Source organism: Haemaphysalis longicornis, unplaced genomic scaffold (genome assembly GCF_048455015.1).
Source record: "Haemaphysalis longicornis isolate Haplotype H1 unplaced genomic scaffold, Haemaphysalis longicornis Haplotype H1 scaffold_155, whole genome shotgun sequence".
NCBI lineage: Eukaryota > Metazoa > Arthropoda > Arachnida > Ixodida > Ixodidae > Haemaphysalis > Haemaphysalis longicornis.
In genome coordinates this window covers 307,886-328,566 of record NW_027526262.1, presented here as the reverse complement: position 1 = coordinate 328,566, position 20,681 = coordinate 307,886, and the positions used below count along the sequence as shown (strand labels likewise).

The 20,681-nt window shown below is 50.1% G+C and overlaps 1 protein-coding gene across 1 annotated transcript in view; it reads right to left on the bottom strand.

Annotated features, from left to right (window-relative positions):
* Nucleotides 1-20,681, bottom strand: part of LOC144166011 (phosphate-regulating neutral endopeptidase PHEX-like) — a 110,509-nt gene that overhangs the window by 78,194 nt on the left and 11,634 nt on the right. The window contains exons 4-6 of the mRNA XM_077695679.1: nt 5,111-5,384; nt 4,935-5,033; nt 4,705-4,782 (exon numbers count right to left, since the gene is read on the bottom strand). Of these exons, the coding sequence (XP_077551805.1) occupies nt 4,705-4,782; nt 4,935-5,033; nt 5,111-5,384 (451 nt within the window). The remainder of the gene's footprint in view (nt 1-4,704; nt 4,783-4,934; nt 5,034-5,110; nt 5,385-20,681) is intronic.

Below are 20,681 nucleotides of genomic sequence, written 5' to 3'. Positions count from 1 at the left end.
CTGCACGCCGACTGGTTGGGGGACAACGCGTACTCTTTATTTTCACCTTGCATGCCTTGCAGACTAAATTCGACGAGACCATTCCTCAAAACACGTGTTCTCCTGTCTGTGACAAAACAATTTATGCCACTGTTAGCACTGTATTATTGCGCGAACAATATATAGGGCATTTCGGGTAATATTTCCGTCGCTACGCGTCACTCTGTCAAACAGCCAGCGACATAAACCCAAAAACGGTAAAGTGAGATAGCGCTTAGAGATCGCCGGCTGCGTGAGTGACGAGAGCGACGGTGCTAAGAATACTTTAACAGGAGTGCGACTGAGCGGCAGCTGCCTCTGCAGACGTGCCCGTCAGTCACGGGGAGTCTCGGCGGGTCTCTGTGACTCCTGCCACTGATTGCCCGCGTTGTATAATTATCGAGCACGCAGCCAGTTTAGGGTGGCAAACGAGGAAGAAATGAAAAATACTGCGGCTAATGGCGATACTGGCAGACTACAAAAGGAAAGACAGGCAGCCAAAGCCGCTGCTAGAGCGAGAAAACGAGACCGCTGAGATTATTAGAACGCTAAGCATGGTTGGCATAGTGTAGGAAGAAGATGATGATATTTTTGTGGTTATACGCTTTACTGAGTGGGGTGAAAGAAACTCTGCGTGGCGGATGTCTGAAGAGAAAGGAATGAGCATCGGGCGAGGCCTCAAGTTAGCAATGGAGAGAGACAAGATGCTCATGCATTCCCATCAGTCCAACAATAGATTTCCTTTTTTTCCATCGAGATATACGACTGACTGAGGCAAAGTCTGTACTCGACAGCACAAAAAAGGCATTTATAGGCGCTTAAAAGCTTGTATAGGCACGAACCTCAAAATAGGCACGTATAGGCACAATCAACTATTGCTTAAAATGTTCCCCTTCCTTTAGTTCATGCTTATATGTTAAATAGGCTCGATACGGACTGGAATAAAAAATAGGCATTTTGCCTAAAGTTCCGGTCTCTAATCATCACTATCATGTTTGAAAAACCACTCATCAGAACGGGTCTCGGCGGCTCGTAGTCCCTTTGTCTACAAATGATGCACTGCTCCGTCCTGGCTTCCTTCTCGGCATTGCGAGGGGCCTTACGTTCTCCTTCTGCAGCAGTTTCCGAACTACGGAGATTCTCTGCGACTGTACGCGCGGTGTAGTTGTCGCAACGGTACCGTAGTGGGTCACTTCACTAAGGCGCCTGCACCGAAGCTCAGCGGTAACACGAGACGCCATCTTTTTTTTATTGCAAAAACATTAGTTAACTATAGTGGTCGAAAATCCGGCGTCCGTGGCACACACAAGACGGCCGAAGGATGGTATACAAAATTTTGTGCCCAACCCTGCCCGAGATAAGTGCACGTGCAATGGCAAGCAATCCCCAACTAAGCGACAACAAACAGATGTCGCCAGCTCGCTCCGGAGCCGTGCGCTAGCGTGACCTAGACAAGCCTGTCGTGCACTGTACACCTTTTTCCGCAAGTACATCCAGTCTTGCACCAACTATCAGCGGCGCAGATCGCTCCCTAGACTCGTGGTGCCCATCGAAAGCCTTTGAACGTGTCGGAACCTTTATGCCTCTCTCCCATCGACAGCTGCTGGGAACCGCTGGGTTACCGTGGCCGTGGACCGCCTTAAGCGCTATGCAGAAACCTTTGCACTACCGACTGCCACGGCACGTTGCATCGCATCTTTTTTGTTGTGCAGGTTCATACTCCACCATGATGCTCCTCGAGAGCTGCTTTGTGAACCAGGTTGCATTTCCGTATCAGAATTCATCGAGGCCCTTGTGCATGAATGCCGAGTCGTTCAGCGAACTACATCTTACCACCCGCAGACGAATTGGCTGACAAAACAATTTAACCTCACTTTGGGTGACATGCTTTTCGTTTTGAAGAGCATTCATTCTTAATGGGACGTCGTGTTTCCGTTCGTCACGTACGCCTACAACCCTGCCACGCAGACAACGACGGGATTCTCTCCGTGAGCCGCCATGCACTCTTGACACACTTTTGCCGTATCGCCTAGATTCGACCGAGTTAGCAGTGGTTTCAGAAGTAGCCGAGCACACTGACGAGTGCCTGCAGCTCACCCGCTGACTTACGTCTGAAAACCAACAACACCAAAAGCATTATCGCACTACTTGACCACAGCTCACACGTATTTGTCTAAATCACTTTTTTGGCTTTGGGTGCCATGCCCTACATCCTGCCTCTCGCCGAAGCTTGTTGGGAAGTACCATGGCCCCTACAGGGACATCAAGTAAACTTTTCCAGTGAATTACCTCACCGAACCAGTTGTGTCCTCACACGACCGTTGACACCGTGGACGCGAGATAGTACACGCCAACCGGCTGAAACGCTACTACGAACCTGTGATCTCCTCGTCACCCTGAGACAGCAGGATGGCTCCTTTTTCACCGGGGCCGATTATAGTAATGTGGATTGTGTACGTGTTCGTGGTGGTTGGGGCAGTCCTTCGTGAAAGGGCAATTCCCTCGTTTGGGATACGCCGCATGTGTTGACGAGCAATGACGACAAGAAAGAAGCAGCGCTGGGCACGCTGGTCGATCGAGCGCAGTACCTGACGGAGATTGTTTCGCACGACAGATACCGGCTTCTTCCTGTCTCTGACTTGTAGCTAGTGGTCCAATCAACCACGCTTCGATAGATACACAGTCAAATCTCGTTAGTACGAACCCCAAATTAAAGAATCTCTCACATTTACGAAGATTTTCGAAATCCCGCCAGATTGCCCATATTTTCGAGGTTAAAATATTTCAGAACTACGAAATATAGTATAACGCATATTTCAAAATAATCCGCGTAATTTATTTTCTCCTTTATAGTAGAGAAACATCAGCATTACGAATTCGAGTAAAGTAACAGCGCCGCAACTATCGCGTGAAACCGAAACCTTCGTTTCTCATCAGCACCATGTTGAGTTGCTAGCTACCACAAAGCTATAGTTTAATGCGCAGTAGCATAGCCAACCAAGCCGCATTTGGCCCTTTTCTCTCTCGTTTATAATGCGCCAAGGAGGGCACAGGGTAAATAGGTTTAATGTAAGGTCTAACATGCCGACGCTACACAGGTGATGAGGCGCGCCGTAGTGGACGTCTCCAGATTAATTTTGACCACCTGGGGATCTTTGAAGTGCGCCTAAATCTCGACCACACAGACGTTTTCGTTTTCGCCTCCATCAGAAAAGCGATGGCCACGACCGGGAATCGAACCCTCGTCCTTGGGCTCAGCAGCACAACGCGCCTCAGCCACTGAGCCTCCGCGACGGGTAACACTTTTTTTTAAATGCGAATGCATTTCTTAGTCGGGGGTTGTCGTGCTCCGTCGGCGTGCGCGTGCATTCCTCCAGCGCGAGCGCACGTGAGCGCGCGCCTCGTAGTTCTGCCTTCGTCGTCGTCGTCGTCGTAAATGCGAATGCATTTCTTAGTCGGGGGTTGTCGTGCTCCGTCGGCGTGCGCCCGCAGGTGTTATCTCTCCGCGCTCCTCCTCGCCCCTAGCAACAGCTGTGGCGTGCCTAGCAACCGGAGCAGGTGGTAGCTCGGGCGGGAGTGGCGGAGGGCAAGGGGAGAGGAGGAGCGCGCTCGGGCGTGTGAGGGCGCTCGCATCGTGGAGCTCGGGCGGAGTAGCGGAGAGTGAGTGGAGAGGAGGAGCGCGCTCGGGCGTGTGAGGGCGCTTGCATCGCGGAGCTCGGCGGGAGAGAGAGCTCGCGCGCGGGGCGGGCGTGTTGCGCGGCTCTCTCTCTCCTCTCCGCGTACCCTCTCTCCGCTCGCTGCGCTCAGAAAATGTATATAAATGCAGTTGAGCGCACGCCTCTCTCCGTTACTGCTTGCCGCAGCGCACTCATCGGTGCACCCAATGCATTCGCATTTCCGCACGATCCCCTTCGGGGAGGGGGGGGAGTTTTTTTATGAAGACGGGAATTTCGGGATGCAAGGAAAAAATCAGGGGAGAAAAACGCGCGCCACCTCAAAACCAAACCCAGAACATTTGAATCTCGCGTCCAATGCTTTAATTACACGGCTACCGGCGCGTAAAGGGTAGGGCGATATATGTATGTATGTATGCACGTGTATACATGCATTTGTGTGTATATGCAGTATGTCTGCATGTGTATATGCATGTATGTATTTATGTATGTATGTATGTATGTATGTATGTATGTATGCATGTATGCATGTATGTATGTATGCATGCATGTATGTATGTATGTATGTATGTATGTTGGTATGCATATAAGCATGTATGTATGCGCGTATGTGCGCATGTATGTGTGTATGTATGATGTATGTATGTATGTACGCACGTATGTATGTGCAATTCGCGCAACTCGCCCAAATTAACAATCGCAAAACTGCAATATAATTTACGGGTCACCAAATCAGGTTTACGGGATATTGAAAACTTGCTTCTTGGAGTGGAAAATAAACAAATTGAATTGAATTGATTTGAATTTGAAAAAATGCAACGCATCCGAGAGTAATTTCGAGCGACAGGCGCACAGTAAAAAAGAAATGCTGAAAATAACTACGTTGCCTAAGAATATTTTGATGACCCTGCATCAGCGAAACCACTTTCGACTAACTGAAAGCATCCCGCCTCCGTTCCTGCGAGTAATAGTTCAAAACTCTTACTAATATAGCATAAAAGTTTCAACTTACAAATTCATACACGTAGTTTATAATAGTTGTGTTAAGTATCCAGTCGGGATAACCGATCACAGCTCTCATTGTCAGCAGCTGAAAGGACAATAGAAAGATTAAATGACGCTTGCAACATATCGCTAACTGATCTCAAGAAATAAAATTATTGTGTTTGCTAGCAACTGCAATTCACGTCATTACACTGGTAGGACATTTAGAATTGAAACATTTAACCATTATTCTCTCACTTCAGTGATGGCTGCCTTTTTCGTAGATTCAGACATCCAAGTGTTCTCCGTGACAACGTGCATAAAACTAGAATTCACAAATTCCATCATTTTTAGCACCTGCAGAAATATGAATGAAATGTCAATCAGTTTTGTGTAAGCTGAACGAGCATGAACGCGACATGCCCTGTACTTACGTCTTTTTTGGGGGTTTCATTAAATCTGGCCATAACGTAATAATGTGCGCCAGCAGTGTACATTACGCCGGTTTCAAGGAGTTGGCGCATGCATCGCATTTTTAACCTGGCGGCTTTCTCAGCATCATCTACACCAGAGCTCGCTTCCGCATAGGGTAAGTCGGGGGAAGACGTGTTACGCTTGAATTCCACGTAGATGTCGTTCAGTAGCGTTCCTGTTGCTTCTGCCATTTTTAGGATTTTTGTCCATAAGATATAGTTGGTAAGTTCCGCCCTATAGAAATAAAGAAAAACAAATTTAGCTGTGGCATTTGGTGGCAAAATTCATTCAGTTTTGAACGACTTGTTCTGGCGATGTAAGCACCCTACTGCAAAAGCTTTCTTTGCCACCGCCCTATACAAGCCGGCCCAGGAAGCAGATGTGCATGCATCACTGCCCAGCGGTAAAAGTATGCGTTTTGATTTCATGGCGAATAGTTTAGTAGGACCGACCGGCAGAAACATTAATTTAAAAAGTGGATCCCAGGGGATTTGCGACCAAACCAACTGCTCGGCTACAGGCTGTCCGTTCTCCCTTTTAAAGACGATAGTCTTTCTTGGGCTACTTAAACCCAGAAATTTTGGTCTGTCTGTAGGTCTATCTGTCTGTCTGTCTGTCCGTCTGTCTGTCTGTGACTCGATTCAGCCACCCGGCCAAAGCAAAACAGTGCCTGCGGAATAGTCTTATATAGTCACAGCTAAATCTACCCGTCTATGTCCGGTGTGATGTTCATACTTGTCTACATTGTGGAAGAAGAACAAGACATTACGCAAATATGAGACAACAAATCAATACAGAAGGGATATTTGCAGTGTTTCTTTATAAAAAATCAAACATGCTTGACTTTTGCGAAATTAAATACTTCATCAACTGCAGAAAAAGAATTCACTCCGCCGTCGCCTGCTGTCGCCCGCGCCACTATAGCGTCTGGCGCCATTTTAAGAAATCAACCGGCAACAGTTACGCAAGGTTCCACTAGATAGGTTCGACGTTCTGCTTGCAACGCACGTGGAGTAGGGAAACGCGGTTCTATAAACGTTGAAGTAGGACGCCTCGATTAACGAGCGTCTTCGCCGTACGGCAGCGTTCGCATCGAGACACCCGGTTTAGAGCAGTGGAACGCGGGAAATTTAAAATGATTTAAGCAAACCTTTGGCGTCTTTACCTTGGGAGGAGCGCGACGCGAGAGGAACAACATGAGAGGTAAGCGGGAAAGCGAAGGGAGGCATTTACTTCGCAAAAGCCGATAAATACTATCGTCTTTTGACGGCATTTGCAACGAAAGGAGCAGATACGCGGCCATTTTTTAGGTTGTGCAAAGTGGCTACATCGATACTGCGCCTGTCCGGGTCCAGCTAGCTGCTATCAAACGGAAATCAGCTGTCGCCTGTGGGAGAGTTTCCGGGCCACCACATCGACAGTTCGTTCAGCGTGTGCTGCCTTTATTGCTTCTGCGCCTCGGCGTAGTTGGCGATAGCGCACGTGCATCACCTTCGTCGCTGGGTGCATCTGCACTCGGCCTTTCTTCTTTCGAGGTTTTGAAGGGTGGGGGGAGGAGAGGAGAAAGGGCTGTTCGTCAAACTGTGCGTGGTGGCGCCAAGGGTGGCGCTCTGCTCGCCCCGGGTACCCCTACCCCAGCTGTGTGGCATAAAAAGCCCTCCGCCGTTGTCTGTATCGGGATTTGCGACCAAACCAACTGCTCGGGTACATGCTGTCCGTTCTCACTTTTTAGGTGAGGATTTTTTTAACCATTGTAAGGAGATTTGCTCGAGCCAGTGTTCTTATTTGGTCGCAGACCCCCCATTCATTGTGAGTGCACATGGGTAATGACTTGTCGTCGTACCGCGCTCGAATAGGTAGCTTCTCTCCTCGAATTAAGTTGAAGTCAAAGTCGCGATTGTGTTGTGGCTATGTGCTTCCGCGTTGTTGCTATCCTCGCGCGTCACTTATTCTGGCTATCGTTGCGACAAGTCTACTGCTCTACTGCTATGTTCGGGCGATGTAGAATTGAACCCCGGGCCCGACAAACTCGATGCCATTCTCGCCAAGCTGGACGATTTGGGTTCACAGAACACGAAGTTTCAGAGCGAAACTAGAGAGGGACCACATGTCAGGGAGCACATTGTGCCAAAAATACGTGTCTACCCATCAATCCAGAGCCCCTGGTTTACTGGTTACAAATTACAAATTAAAACAAATTATTGGGAAGAAGAAACGCGCCTTCAAAGCTGCCCAACGTTCAAATCACTCCGATGCGTGGCAAAAATACAAACAAGCCTCGCGCGTCTGCTAAGTCGAAATTAAAAAAGCAAAGGCGGGGTTTTTAAGCAAAACCCTTCCAACCTTGTTAAAAGACAACCCCAAGCAATTCTGGAACACCATTAATCCTAATAAACGTAATGACAGCAAAATCCCGCTTCAACAAACCGACCTTCCCTGTTGGAAATAGCCGAGTCGTATAACACAGCATTCCCCTCTGTTTTCACCACTGAAAGCTCTATGCCGCCTCCGCGTGTCCCCTCTCAGCCCGAGTGTGCCGCAATGGCAGCTATCTTGATAACGTTAGAAGGTGTGGCAAGAGCCATACAGCGTCTACGCAACGGATGTAGTCCAGGTCCTGACCAAATATCATCTAAATTGCTAAAATTAACGGTAACCCAATCCTCCTCTTTTCTTTGTAAGTTATTTCAGCAATCCATCGAAGAAAACTTCATACCTGGCGATTGGAAGCTCGCTTTCGTTGTTCCCATTTTTAAAGCAGGGGACAAAACTGACTTTTCTAATTATAGGCCCATATCTCTGACCTCTATACCTTTCAAAATTTTCTAACATATCTTGTACAAATTATGCAACACCTCTCTTCCAATAATCTACTTTCCCCTAATCAGCATGGTTTTCAACGCGGAAAATCTTGCAAATCTCAATTGTTTGAATTTATAACCGACCTACACACCAGTATACACTCAGGTAACCAAACCAATGCACTATTCGTGTATTTTTTCAAGGCTTTTGCTTTAGTTCCTCACCAGCGCCTAGTATCAAAACTACGCAGTTTTTACTTTAACAATAACACGATCATGTGGATACAAAATTTCTTATTGAATAGATCACAGTGTGTCACAATTCATGATATCGTCTCTTCACCTGTTCCCGTCACGTCTGGAGTGCCGCGGGGTTCCGTTTTGGGTCCGCTTTTGTTACTGATGTACGTAAATGATATTCCAGATTTTATTTCATCCAACATCCGTTTCTATGCTGATGACTGTGTATTGTACCGCGAAATTAAAGACTGCAACGATTCCCTACTACTTCAAAACGACCTAAACTCTGTATCATCACGTGCTCCAAGTGGCTGATGCGTGTAAACACTGAAAAAACTAAGGTGATGACGTTTACCAGTATTCGCTCTCCTCTCTCCTGCGATTATTATATTTCTGATGCCCACATTAGACGAACAAACCATTACAAATACCTAGAGGTAATTCTCACATCAAATCTATCATGGAACGCCCATATTGGTCACATTACAAACAAAGCAAGTAAGACTTTGGGACATCTACGTAAATCACTTTTCATGGCAACGTGGGAGACAAAACTCATGGCATACAATACATTTGTACGTCCACAGCTTGAATACGCGGCTATCCTCTGGAACCCTCACCAGATGTACCTTAGAAAATCTCTCGAAGCAGTACAAAATCGCGCTATCTGCTTCATTCTACGTAATTACACACGTCAAAGCATTACGCTACTCCGAAACAACTTAAAATTACCCACTTTAGAACAGCGTCACGAAAAATTTCTGCTGTAGCATTTCTTCAAGTTATACCATGGCGCATCAACGTTTCGTTATTTGCATATCAAACCGGCAACCCACATCTTCCCCCGTACCGATCACCCCTTGAAAGTATTTCTACCGCTTGCACGTACCAACATGTATAAATATTCACCACTTGCATTGGCAATAAAGTTGTGGAATGACCTGCCTTGTAAAACTGCTGTAATAAGTGACAACGACGCGTTTTGCAATGCCTTACCGCAGCTGTAAACATCCTTTTCTCAATGCTGTCAGTATATCAGTAGTATTATTTTTTATGCTGTCTGTATATCTGTATATTTTTCTTTTTCCTTTTGTATTACCTGACCCCTTCAGTCTTATTTCCATTTGTCAACTGCACCTATATGTGCAAATATTCGTACCATTTTGCACTAAGTATTCTCCATGTTTGCTTTGTTTCTCGAGATCCGTATTCCCCCCCACCCCTTATGTAATACCCCTGCTCGGGGCCTTTAAGGGTACTCTCAATAAAAAAATACATTGCACTTGAAAATTGTCACAGCTGCGATCCACTGTGGCACTCTGGTTTCTCGATTTCAGCGAGCGCTTCTGATAGCACAGGAGCAATTTGAAATCTTTCCGAACTTTGTCCGAAAAATTTAAGCAGGGATTCCGTGGAGGGTAAAATATCGTGGAAGGCAAAACAGAAAGCACCAGGCAGAAATTGAAAGGCCAACCATATTACAGGCTTTGTAAATATAAATGTATATCAAGCGAAGCTTGGAAACCCATCAATAGATAAGAGGCAAATAACGAGCTGGTGGAAGGAGGAAATGAAATTGGTCTTCGGTTATCAGATAAAATGGCAAGAAAATACAGAGAGGCAAGGAGGCAGCAATGGCACCTCATGAAATACAGAAAAATCTCGAACTACCACAAATAACGTGAAACCTGGGGAGGGCCGAAGCCTGCATTGTATCAGTGTATTGAAAGATTGTAAGTCTCGCTCTTGCCACACGGCATGCACTGATTGGGAGCCGGAGTCATGTTTGGGAGTCGGAGTCATGATTGGGAGCCGGAGTCACGCATTGTCACGTTTATGTAATCAAAGTTACGTTCAATTATCAAACAAAACCACGCTCGACCTGTGAGTGCTTTGTGTTAACACATGGCACCCACAGGTCCACGCTAGTCATCACACTTTTGTAAAAGTCAGCTCCTTCAGTACATGTTCGCGGAGTGATCATCCTTCTGGCCTCTCGGCCTATACTTCTACGCACTGAGTGTGTTATTAGGGCACGATACCTACTTGCAGTTACTTATTGCTAATTCTAATTAACCGTGTAGACCAGCGCTGGAGAAAGGCCTGTTCCCCCAGCGTGGCGAACTCGGTTTCAAGGTGCTCAATCAGTCTCGATCGGATTTTCCACAAAAGTGGGAACATAGCGCGCTGCGGCTGCGCGCGCAGCGCCGCCACGCCCCGTCTCTTCCACATTAGGTAAGCCCCTACGCACACTAAGAACACCGTGAAGGCGTCGCGTGAACGAGTGTCGGCGCCAACCGCCACGCCGAAGGTACGGGTTAGCAAGGGCCAGAACGTTTTTGCCACGCGACAGCCTTTGAGCACATGCCCAATCGTCTCTGTCTGGCCGCATTGGGGGCACCTCGCATTACGTGTCACCCCCCACGCAGCCAGCGTATCTCCCGTAGGGAGTACTCCCCAGCCCCTCCTCCACCCAAAGTCCCTTACGTCTGGGGGCAGTACCTGGGAGGTGAGTTGCCTCCAGTGAATACTCCGAGCCTTTTCGGCCTCCTCCTCTGCAATCGACTTGATAGCCAGTGCCTCGCATACCTTCTTTGGTCGCATTGACTTTCAATCTAACTCCGGTGCACTCTCCCGCAGCATCCGGAGGGCGCTCGTGACATGCCTGTAAAAGGCTGGTGGTTCCTCCGCGGTGGGACCTACCACTCTCTCGTCAAAAAATTCGCGGCGCGCCGTCCCCAGGAAATACTGCAGTAGAGCCCTTCCGCGGTAGTCGACGTCGGCTGCTAGGTCGGAGAAGCTTCTGAGAGCCAAAACTCTAAACATGATCGGCAAGCAGGGAATGCCGAAGCCTCCCATGTCGCGGGGTAGGCGAAGGAAAGCACGCTTAACGCGTTCACTTTTCCCCGCCCAAAAGAAAGAGCCGAAAAGCGTGGCAAGCTTCCGTGCTACCCGCGCGGGTGGTCGCGCCACGCGAGCAACATAGAAAAAATCCGACGCCGCGGACGACTTAATAATAAACGCCCGTTCTGTCAGAGACGGGGGAAACTCCGATGCCACCGCGAGTTTCTTTTCGGCGACTGCTAGCATCCAGTGGTGCCATCACTGGGCGTCAGACATCCGCTAAAAAGCAGTGAGAAATCCGCCAGATTCAGCTAGATTCTAAAACATATCCACTAAATTTCCCGCTAGGGCCTATTTTATTTAAAAAACCGTGGAATTTCGTATGATAAATACCTTTATAATTCCTAAAAGCTCCCAAAACTACGAGAGCTGAAATAACATATAAAAAAGTCTTCCAAGGAGTCTAACTAGAACACTTGAGGCTTCAGTGCTGCGGTGGTCGTCATTGGTCAACCTCATCACAGATGAGCCTACAAGTTATTAATGTTCGCACTGAAGAAAAAAAAACTTACACTCAAACAGGTAGCCCAGATATGGCTTGGGGTTCAAGTGGTCCTCAAGTCTGCACGTCAGAACGTCGATCTGCTCTTTCGGAATTACGACTTTTTTAACCAAGCTTGAAAGCAAAGTCATGAGGTCTTTCGGCAGCTTTGTTTGATCCGCATTTTCGTCTTCAGAACATCTGCCAGAATCGGTCTCAAAAAAAGCAAGTACCCCAGATTGATCTGGTTTTCGTACATACCATACAGCACCTCTGCCGCATAGCACTTTTCAGTCCGCCTTGCCATTTCGAAGTGCGCCTTGAATTCGGTCCACTGGTCTATGATCTTTGATACGGCTATTTCGAGAGATGGCCACCGCGTCCTGCACGCTTGCACAATCTTCAGTGGTTCATCGCTGTCATTCATCAGACCGTAGAGCTTCTTGTACGCAATTTGCCGGGCAGGGGATCTTGCGAACCAGTTGTACGTTTCGCTTATTAGGTATTCCAAGTTTTTCGGCAATGCTTCCGCTGTAGCAGCCGACGTGGCTAGCTGCAGAGAGTGGCAGGCGGAGCGGATTAGTACGAGGTGGGAAGCCTCAGCTTTCAACTTCCGATGAACGCCATTATTGATAATCGTCATAACGCTCACGTTGTCTGTCCTGTCCCTACGCCTCTCATCCTTTCCAGTTTAAGACAGTGCTCCATCAGAGTGGATTTCATGGCCGTCAAAATTCCATTTGCCGTGCACACTTCCAAGGTGCACAAGTTAAGGAATACGGCCACGATCCTTGAGTTGGTGACACTGCGATAGATGATAGAAATGGCAAGAAATTCTGTGGCAATGATGTCGGTCGACTCATCAATGATCAAGCTGTAATAGCTGTCCCCAATGTCCTGGGCCAGATCCGCCTCGAAGTGCGGGCCAAGAACGTTCTTAATCACGGAAGCGCACTTGGAGTGGCGCATGTGAACGCTCTTGCAGCTTCGCTGTCAGGAAACGACTTGGCACAAGTGATCGGCAGATATAATTCAAGAATGTTCGGCGATAAATAGAGCAGTTCTGCCCTCAGCGGCATTCCCTGGTTGGACTTGCCGTTTTGTAGTGAAGCCCAGTTGCGTCTGGATTGAAGAACTGCCAGCCAGTTCCCTATGCTTCTTGCTGTTCGCATGAGCTTTCAGGTCTGAATATCTGCGGCCTAGTTGACAGCCGCAGTGTTTGCACGCCGCAACTTGTTTTCCGTCAGCAGACGCTTTTCATTGCAGCCATTGGCTGAGGAAGGGATCCTTCAACCACTCCGTCGTGAACTTCTGAGAATATACGTACCACTTTCGGCATAACTCAAGAGGAAGGGGAGTCAGGTTACGCGGAGAATAAACGGAACCGTTTTTAGACACAAAGAAGTCGGACGTCTTTCTTTGTTCTCTGCAACTTGGAACACAAAAAACAAAAAGTGGGTGGCTGCTTCGCCAATCGTCTCGCTTCCCGCCGGGACTACAGAGCGCCCCCTGCCGGTTGCGGTGCAAACAGCGAGCCAGCCAGCTCCCTGCACGATAACGGACTCACTGTTTGCATGGCAAGCGGCAGGCGGCGCGCAGAGTCACGGATGGGTGCATCGCAGCTCGTCTGTTATGTGTTACTTAGATAGCTATCGCCGCTTTGAAACATCACGAATTTGTTTGTCTGAGATAGGCGGAGCAAGTGAACAGGAGCCCTCCTACCCTCTGAAGTTAAACAATTTCCGCATTTTTAGAGGACACGGAAATGGTTTCTTGCAGGGCGATTTTGAATCGGTGCACTGCGTGAGGTATCCGCCAGAAATCCGCTATGTATGCAAATGGCCCGTTAAAAAATCCATTAGCCGCTAGACTAATTTTTTCCCCGTCGGAATAAAATGAAATCCGCCAGATTTAGCGGGAAATCCGCTAAATTGGCATCACTGCTAGCATCTCCCTCCATGACCTCCTCGCCACCTCTCCCGACGCGTGGAACACGACCCCCAGGACTTTCACGCCCGCTACCCAGTCGACGCCGCCAGGCAGGTCAGACGCGAACGTGCCAGAGCGTAGCGCCTTGCTTTTGCCCCTGTTCAGCAGGGCACCCGACAGCTCGCTATACTCCGCAAAAAGCCGTAAAAACGCTGCGAAGCTGTATTCGTCCCGCAGAAACAGGGACACGTCGTCCGCGTAGGCCGAAACCTTGACCGGGCCCTGGCCGGGTAGGGGGAAGCCGCGGATGTCGGCGCTGTCCGGACGCGTCTAAGGAGCGGGTCGAGGCAAAGGACGAACAGGAGGGGAGATAAAGGGCAGCCCTGCCGAATAGCGCGCGTGACGCCAAAGGGAGGGCTTAGCTGCCCGTTCACGAGCAACCGAGTTGTCAGGTCCGAGTAAAGGTCACCAATTAGGGTTACTGTCTCCTGCGGAAACCCAAAACAGCGCAGCACGGCGAGCAAGTACCGGTGCTCCACCCGGTCGAAGGCTTTCGCCTTATCGACCGAGACGAAGCAACCGGCAATGCCACATCGTGAGGCAAAGGTGAAAAGGTCCCTTGTCAGGGACAGAGACGAGAAAACCGTTCGGCCCGGAACGAAGCACGTTTGGGCAAGGCTGACAACGTCAGGCAGCACGCAACTGACCCGCTTCGCTATGATTGCGGCTACCAGCTTGTAGTCTGCATTTAGCAGGTAATCGGCCGGGATCTTTTGGGGTTTGATGGCTCCCCTCCCTCTTTCGCGAGCAGGATGACCTTGCCCTCACAGAAACTGTTGGGTTTCGCGCCTCCCGCGATAATCCGATTCACCATGTATAACAGGGGGTCGCGGACTACGACAAAAAACGCCTTATAGAAAGCCGCCGGGATGCCGTCAGGACCTGGAGCCGAAGCCGCATTCGCCCCATTTACTGCCTCCCACAACTCGTCCTCCGAAACCGGCGCTACCAGCTGCGCGAGAGAGTCGTTCGGCACGCGCGGTAGGTTGACGCAAAAGCTTCGTATCCTCCTTTCAAAGCTCGCTTCGTCAAGCGCGGACACCTCGGACGTGAACAGGCTTTTAAAATACCCCGTAAACACCCTTGAAATGTCCGCGCTATGCTCACTGAGCTCCCCGTCTTCGAGCTCGACATGTGGAACCCGCGCGTGACCCTGCCTGTCTGTGGCGTAGGACCGCTGGGTCCGACACAGGTCGCCCCTGCACGTATGCCTGGCTAGCCGCCTGTGAGGACTTCCGCAGCAGTCGCTCATACCTGGCCTGAAGGAGGCTGATATAATCGCGCATGGCGAAGGTGAGGTCGCCCCCGCCCTTGGCGATACGCAGCCTCCTCAGCGTGTTGTTGAGCTCCTCCGTGATTCGAGCCTTACGTTCCCGCCCCGCGTTCACCAGCGACTCGCAACACCTTGCCTTCAGTGCGTCCCACCCTTCGCGTCGTACCCATTTCGCGTTCTCAGCCGCCAACGAGGCGCTGATTGTTGCTGCGCTAAGGGGGTCAGACACCAAGGCCAGGTCCATGCGCCACACGTCATGGCGAGGCACCCTGGCTTCGCACTGCAACATGCACGATAGCGGGAGGTGGTCAGACACGCGCGGCGCCCCCGGCGGAAACGCGAGCACCGCACAGCTAGCCGACCACACTGCGCATGAGTTCAGGGGGAAAGAAAAACTTATCAAGCCGGCTCCCCGCTGCCCCCCTCACCCACGTCGCTGCAAATTGGCTGCCGTGCAAGTGAACCCACGCGTCCGTGAGGCGGAAGTTGGACACGAGCTCGCGCCGCTCGCGCGCACCCCAGTAACGCCTGCGCTGCCCTGGACCTCTCACGTCTCGCTGCGGGTCCAGGACGCAATTAAAGTCCCCAACCAAAAACGTAGGATAAGAATCAAGCAAATAAACATCAAGCGAGCGAAAGAAATCAGACGAAAGGTTGTGCTACGCAGGCGCATACACATTTACAGCGCGCACACGCCGTGAACCAAGATAAAACTCGGCGGCGATCGTACGACCGTCTAAACAGAAGATAACATACGCTTTCTGGCGAAGGGCTGAACGCAAAAAAACGGCACCTACACCGCAGGCAACTGAGTTGGAAAGCGAGAAAAAAGCGTCTACGGAAAACCGAGTGCGAAACAAGGAAACATCGAGCGGCGAATGAAAATTGCACTCCTGAAGAAACAAAATGTCAACGTTTTGCGCTCGAGCGAAGTGCATAATTTCCCTTTGTTTGTCCAGGCTGCGGAAGCCTTGGGCATTCAAAGACATAAAATCCACAAGCATTATTATAAGGTATGTGGCTACTTGCGTTGACATTTGTTGCTTGTAAACAAAATAGAAATCAGGTTGGTCGGGGCTTCTTACTGCAGTCCTTTGCGCTGTCCGACTCGCCGGACAAGGCGGGCCGCGTTTGTCAGGGTCCTTGCTCAGGTCCATGCCTTGCACGTCGGCGATGGGGCTACCACGCTGGCGTGAGCCAGCGCACCAGAGTCCGGGGGCTCAGTCGCGAGCGTCTCTGACGGGCGGGAGGCGGAATTGGTCGTCCACTCGCTCCAGGCGACGCCGGCTTGGCGGCCTTAGCGCTTATGCGGCTGGGTACCCCGCGTCCCCTCGGTGGAAGGGGAGTTGTCGTGGCCGTGGTTTGAAGTCCTTGGCTGGTTGGTTGGGGCTCTCGGACTGCAGGTGGTTCCGCAGTGTGCTCCGCGCTGCTCTCAGTGACACTGTCACTTTCCCCGAAGGGAGAGAGCGGCGAAGACACGTCGTCCAGAGAGAAGGAGAAGTTGTCGTCGCCGTCTTCGTTGTCGTCGTCGTCGTCGTCGTCGTCGTCTGGGTTTTCGCGCCCTGCCTGGAAGCCCTCCACCTCGTTGTCTGGGTCGTCGCTAACTCCTGGCTTTTCCGCTGCACCACCTGGGAGGGCCGGGAACTCGTCCAGGACTGCGGCGTAGGAGCGGGGCTTCAGGCAGTCTGCGGTCGGGTGGTGACCCCCGCACTTCCGGCACTCGGCGATGCAGTGCTCCGCTTCGTGCCCGAAGGCTTGGCAGCGGTAGCACCAGAGGGCTTGGCTGTCGCCCCGGTTGTGGCCGGGCTAACCGCACCGCGAGCATACCCGCTTCACCCCCCGGTACTCCATCTGGACCTTGCACCCTCGCACGAAGATGAAATTGGGCACCGGCTTCCGCATTTCCATCTTGATGCCTCGGGTGCCATTGTCCACCTTCGGGTGGCCCTTGAAAATCTGGTCGTGCACGCTGATGACTCGTCCGTAGGGGGTGAACGCAGCGGCCAGGTCGTCATTACTGATGAACAGCTTGAGGCGCAGAGCCGTCATAAAGACGATCTGCGGCCCCACGCAGGTCACCGGGCAGGTTTTGCCGAGGATTTTGAAGTCCCCGGCCACGTTGACTTTCTCCGCGGCGGCAGCCGAGGTCAGGGCCGCGTAGAATCGAGATGCGCCCTGATGCTGGAGCGCCCGCAGGCACTCAGGGCCGACGGTCATGTAGATTCCGTCGATAATCTCGTCGACAGTGGCCTCCTTCGGAGCACTGAACTCGAAACAGTGCTCCTTCGGAGGCGGGGCCCGGAACTTCATGGAAGCGCCGGGGAGGCCCTACAGGAGGGCCAGGTGGGCAACCGGGGACCGGCTGCCCGCTGGTTCGGGCGCCAGCTGGCGGTCCACTTTTCAGGCACGAGGCGTGTTCCCCGGGCCCGGAGGTAGGCAGCAGGTCCGGTCCAAGAACGGCGGTGGCAGCGGGTCCAGGTCCGGGTCCGGGTCGGTGGGGGGGTCAAGATCCGGGGTCCGGCGTCTCGTGCTAGGGCCAAGGCCCACGGGTCTCCAAATTCTCAGAGGTTCGTCCTCGCTGATCAACGAGGCCCCGGCACCGGGTAAATAGGACTTTACTTGCTTCGGCCGACCACCCAACCCGATGAGGCCTAGCGTCGAGAGCAGGTGGGTATTTAACACAAATTATAACCTTTCGGAAAAAAGCTTGTGCTTGTGTTTGACAAGTGCTAAAGCGGACAGGGAGCGTTCCACAAATGTTTAAATGATGCTAGTTTATTTGGAACCGGTTTTATCCATTATACACATTTTTTTAGTACGCGTTAGGTACTAGCGCGAGGCGTTGGAAAACGAGTGGCCGGGTGTTTTAGTACCGTGACTGCATGAGACGACGACGACAGCAGACACCGACAGCCCGAGCCCCTGAGGGGCTTCGCTTCTAAAAAATGGAACAGCTACCAAGAGCAAGAGCCAACAGTTCAGAAAGTGGTGCAAGGAAAAAAAAATTGGCCGCGTATCTGCTCACTTCACTGCAAATGTCTTCGAAATACGATAATCTGCTGTCGCCCTTGCCACGAAAACGCCTCTCTTCTCTCTCCCGCTCCCCCTCTCACGCTCTTCCTCTCCATTTTAATACTCCCACGATAAACACAGAGAAGGTTTGCTAAAGTCAATTCGACCTTCCCGCTTTGCACTGCTCGCGCCATCTACCGGGAACTTCTGTTACCGTTGAACTTGGAACACTGCCTCGAGGGTAAGGTTCGCGCGAGCTCTTTTTCTATTTTCAGGTCAAAACATGGCTTTGGCCACTTATGCAATGATGTTTTGCCTCAAATATGCCTAATGATTTCTTTTTGATGAACATTGTTGACAAGTATGAAATGTGTTTCCAGATTCAGCGGTTTGGAAAATTTTCGCCTATATAAAGCTGTCGTCCCAGCATTTCAACTCTCGGCTGGATGGCTGAATCAATGGACAGACAGACAGACAGACAGACAGACAGACAGACAGACAGACAGACAGACAGACGGACGGAAGTATGGACGGACGGACGGACGGACGGACGGACGGACGGTCGAAGTAGCCCAAGGAAGGCTATCGCCTTTAAAACCTAACCATTAAAAAGCCGTTTCTTTTTTGGCATAGAAGAACCAGACAGACGCCGGTGGCTGGTATCCGCAAACATATTTTACATGGTGGAATGGGTTAGAAAAATACGGCCACGTATCTGCGTACTTCGCTGCGAATAGCATCGAAAGACGATAGTGCGGTGCCGCCACTGTCACGTAAATGCCTCTATTCTCTGCCCCGCCCCCCTGTAACGTTTTCCCCCGCCCGTCTCCCTTCTTCCACAGTCAATACAATTTTAGCGCGTTCCACCGTTCTCGCGCCATCTACTAAAACCATTCGTTACTGTGGGACTTCTTGCAATGTCGCCATGAGTAACGAGCCACAGGCGCAATGGGTCTTTGTATTTTGGCTCAAACATTGTTTTCAATGCGTAATTTTTATTTTGTACCACAAAAATTAAGCATCCATGTATGTTTAATTAAAAGAACACTGGAAATACCACTTTTGTATTGTTTTTTGCCTAAAATATGCCTAATGATTTCTTTTTCCTGAACGAAGTTGAGAAGTAAGAAGTGTGTTTCCTGATTCAGTGCGTTAGATAAGTTTTGATTTGGTTGATTGATTGATTGATTGATTGATTGATTGATTGATTGATTGATTGATTGATTGATTGATTGATTGATTGATTGTGAGATTGTGAGATTTAACACGCCGACGTTGCACAGGCGATGAGGCACGCCGTAGTGGAGGCCTTTGGATGATTTTGACCACCTGGGGATCTTTAACGGGCGCCGAAATCTCGAGAACACGCGCGTTTTTTTGCTTTTCGCCTCCATCAGAAAAGCGGCGGCCGGGACCGGGAATCGCACCGGCGTCTTTGGGTGTTAGAAAAGTTTTGCTATGTTAACAGCGTCTCGTTCAAGTATTCGTTTAACTTATAGCCGCAAGGCTGAATCAAGGGACAGACAGACAGACACATGCCCTGGTATTCTGAGTCCTTCCTCCACTCGAGCCTCCAGTGGAGGAGATCCTTGAAATCGATTCCCCCATGTTTGAGCATTGCGGAATGCAGCCCGTGGAAGCTGCCGACCTCTACGGCCGGCTGCCGGACACCATAACGAGTGCCGTATATTCGACGGACCTGGCCGCACAAACTCTAGCCGTCCAGCAGCTCGAGGCTGCTCTCGCCAGGCAGAAGCGGAGCGAGTCGCAGACGGGGGGGAAAGGGACGAACTCCCGAGTACCTTTCGCGCACCGCTCACGCCGACGCCGGCGGGGCCTAGTCCCGAAGACGTCGTGAACGTGGGTGGGATGTGGAGGCTCTGCGCATCCCGACCTCCCACTCCCTGCTGGCCATAAATAAAGTATTTCTCCTCTCCCTCTCCTCCCCTCAGTCGAGTGGAGGGAGCAAATGGAGTGGAGGAGGGACTCCAAGTACGGCCCATACATTCAGACAGACCAGTCAACATTTTCGGTTTCAAGTAGCCTAAGAAAAACTATCGTCGTGAAAGTGAACGAGACAGCGCCATAGAATAAAAATAATTTAAAGACAGGACACTGGGCAAAGTCCCGGCCGAATGAGTGCATCATGATCACGCGAAACCCTAACTTTTTGCCCTTCCGCAAGTTGGCGCAAGTGGCAAAAAAATCTATTTAAAAATAGGTTAACCCTTTTAGACTCCATGTACACGACTGTGTACATTTCAATCCTGCGTGTTTTTGCAAAAGAAATACCAAAACTGAACGTTTTTCCTAGTTTAGCATAATTTTGTACCCTTCGTCTAACAATGAAGATTTTAGGGCTATCTGGCGGCTAGTAAGATTACTAGCACCATAAACAAACAAAATGCGACGCTCGCGATGGCTTTAGCAGCTGAGCTTTTTCAACTCTTTCTCCTCGTTTCCTCAAGACTTGCGGCCCTAAAAAATATAGAAACAATGCATATCACACAAATATATGCGTCTGTGGAAATATTCAGCACTACTTGACGTTCCTGCCCTCTGTGAAGCAATGTACACAATTCTATACATGACTGTAAAAAAAACTAAGATTGTGTTTGGGTGAGTAACCTGCCAATTCATCACAGTATAGCATAAAAACAACAACAAAAATTTGTAGGGGGAAATAGCGAGCGGTGTCTGAAAGGGTTAACACGCAATATCATACTTTTAAAATCTTGTTGCTTATTATCCTACACACTTTATTATGCAACAAGTTGAATAGTTGTGAATGTACTTTTTTTGCTTTTTCATGCATTCTATGAAGGCAAGCC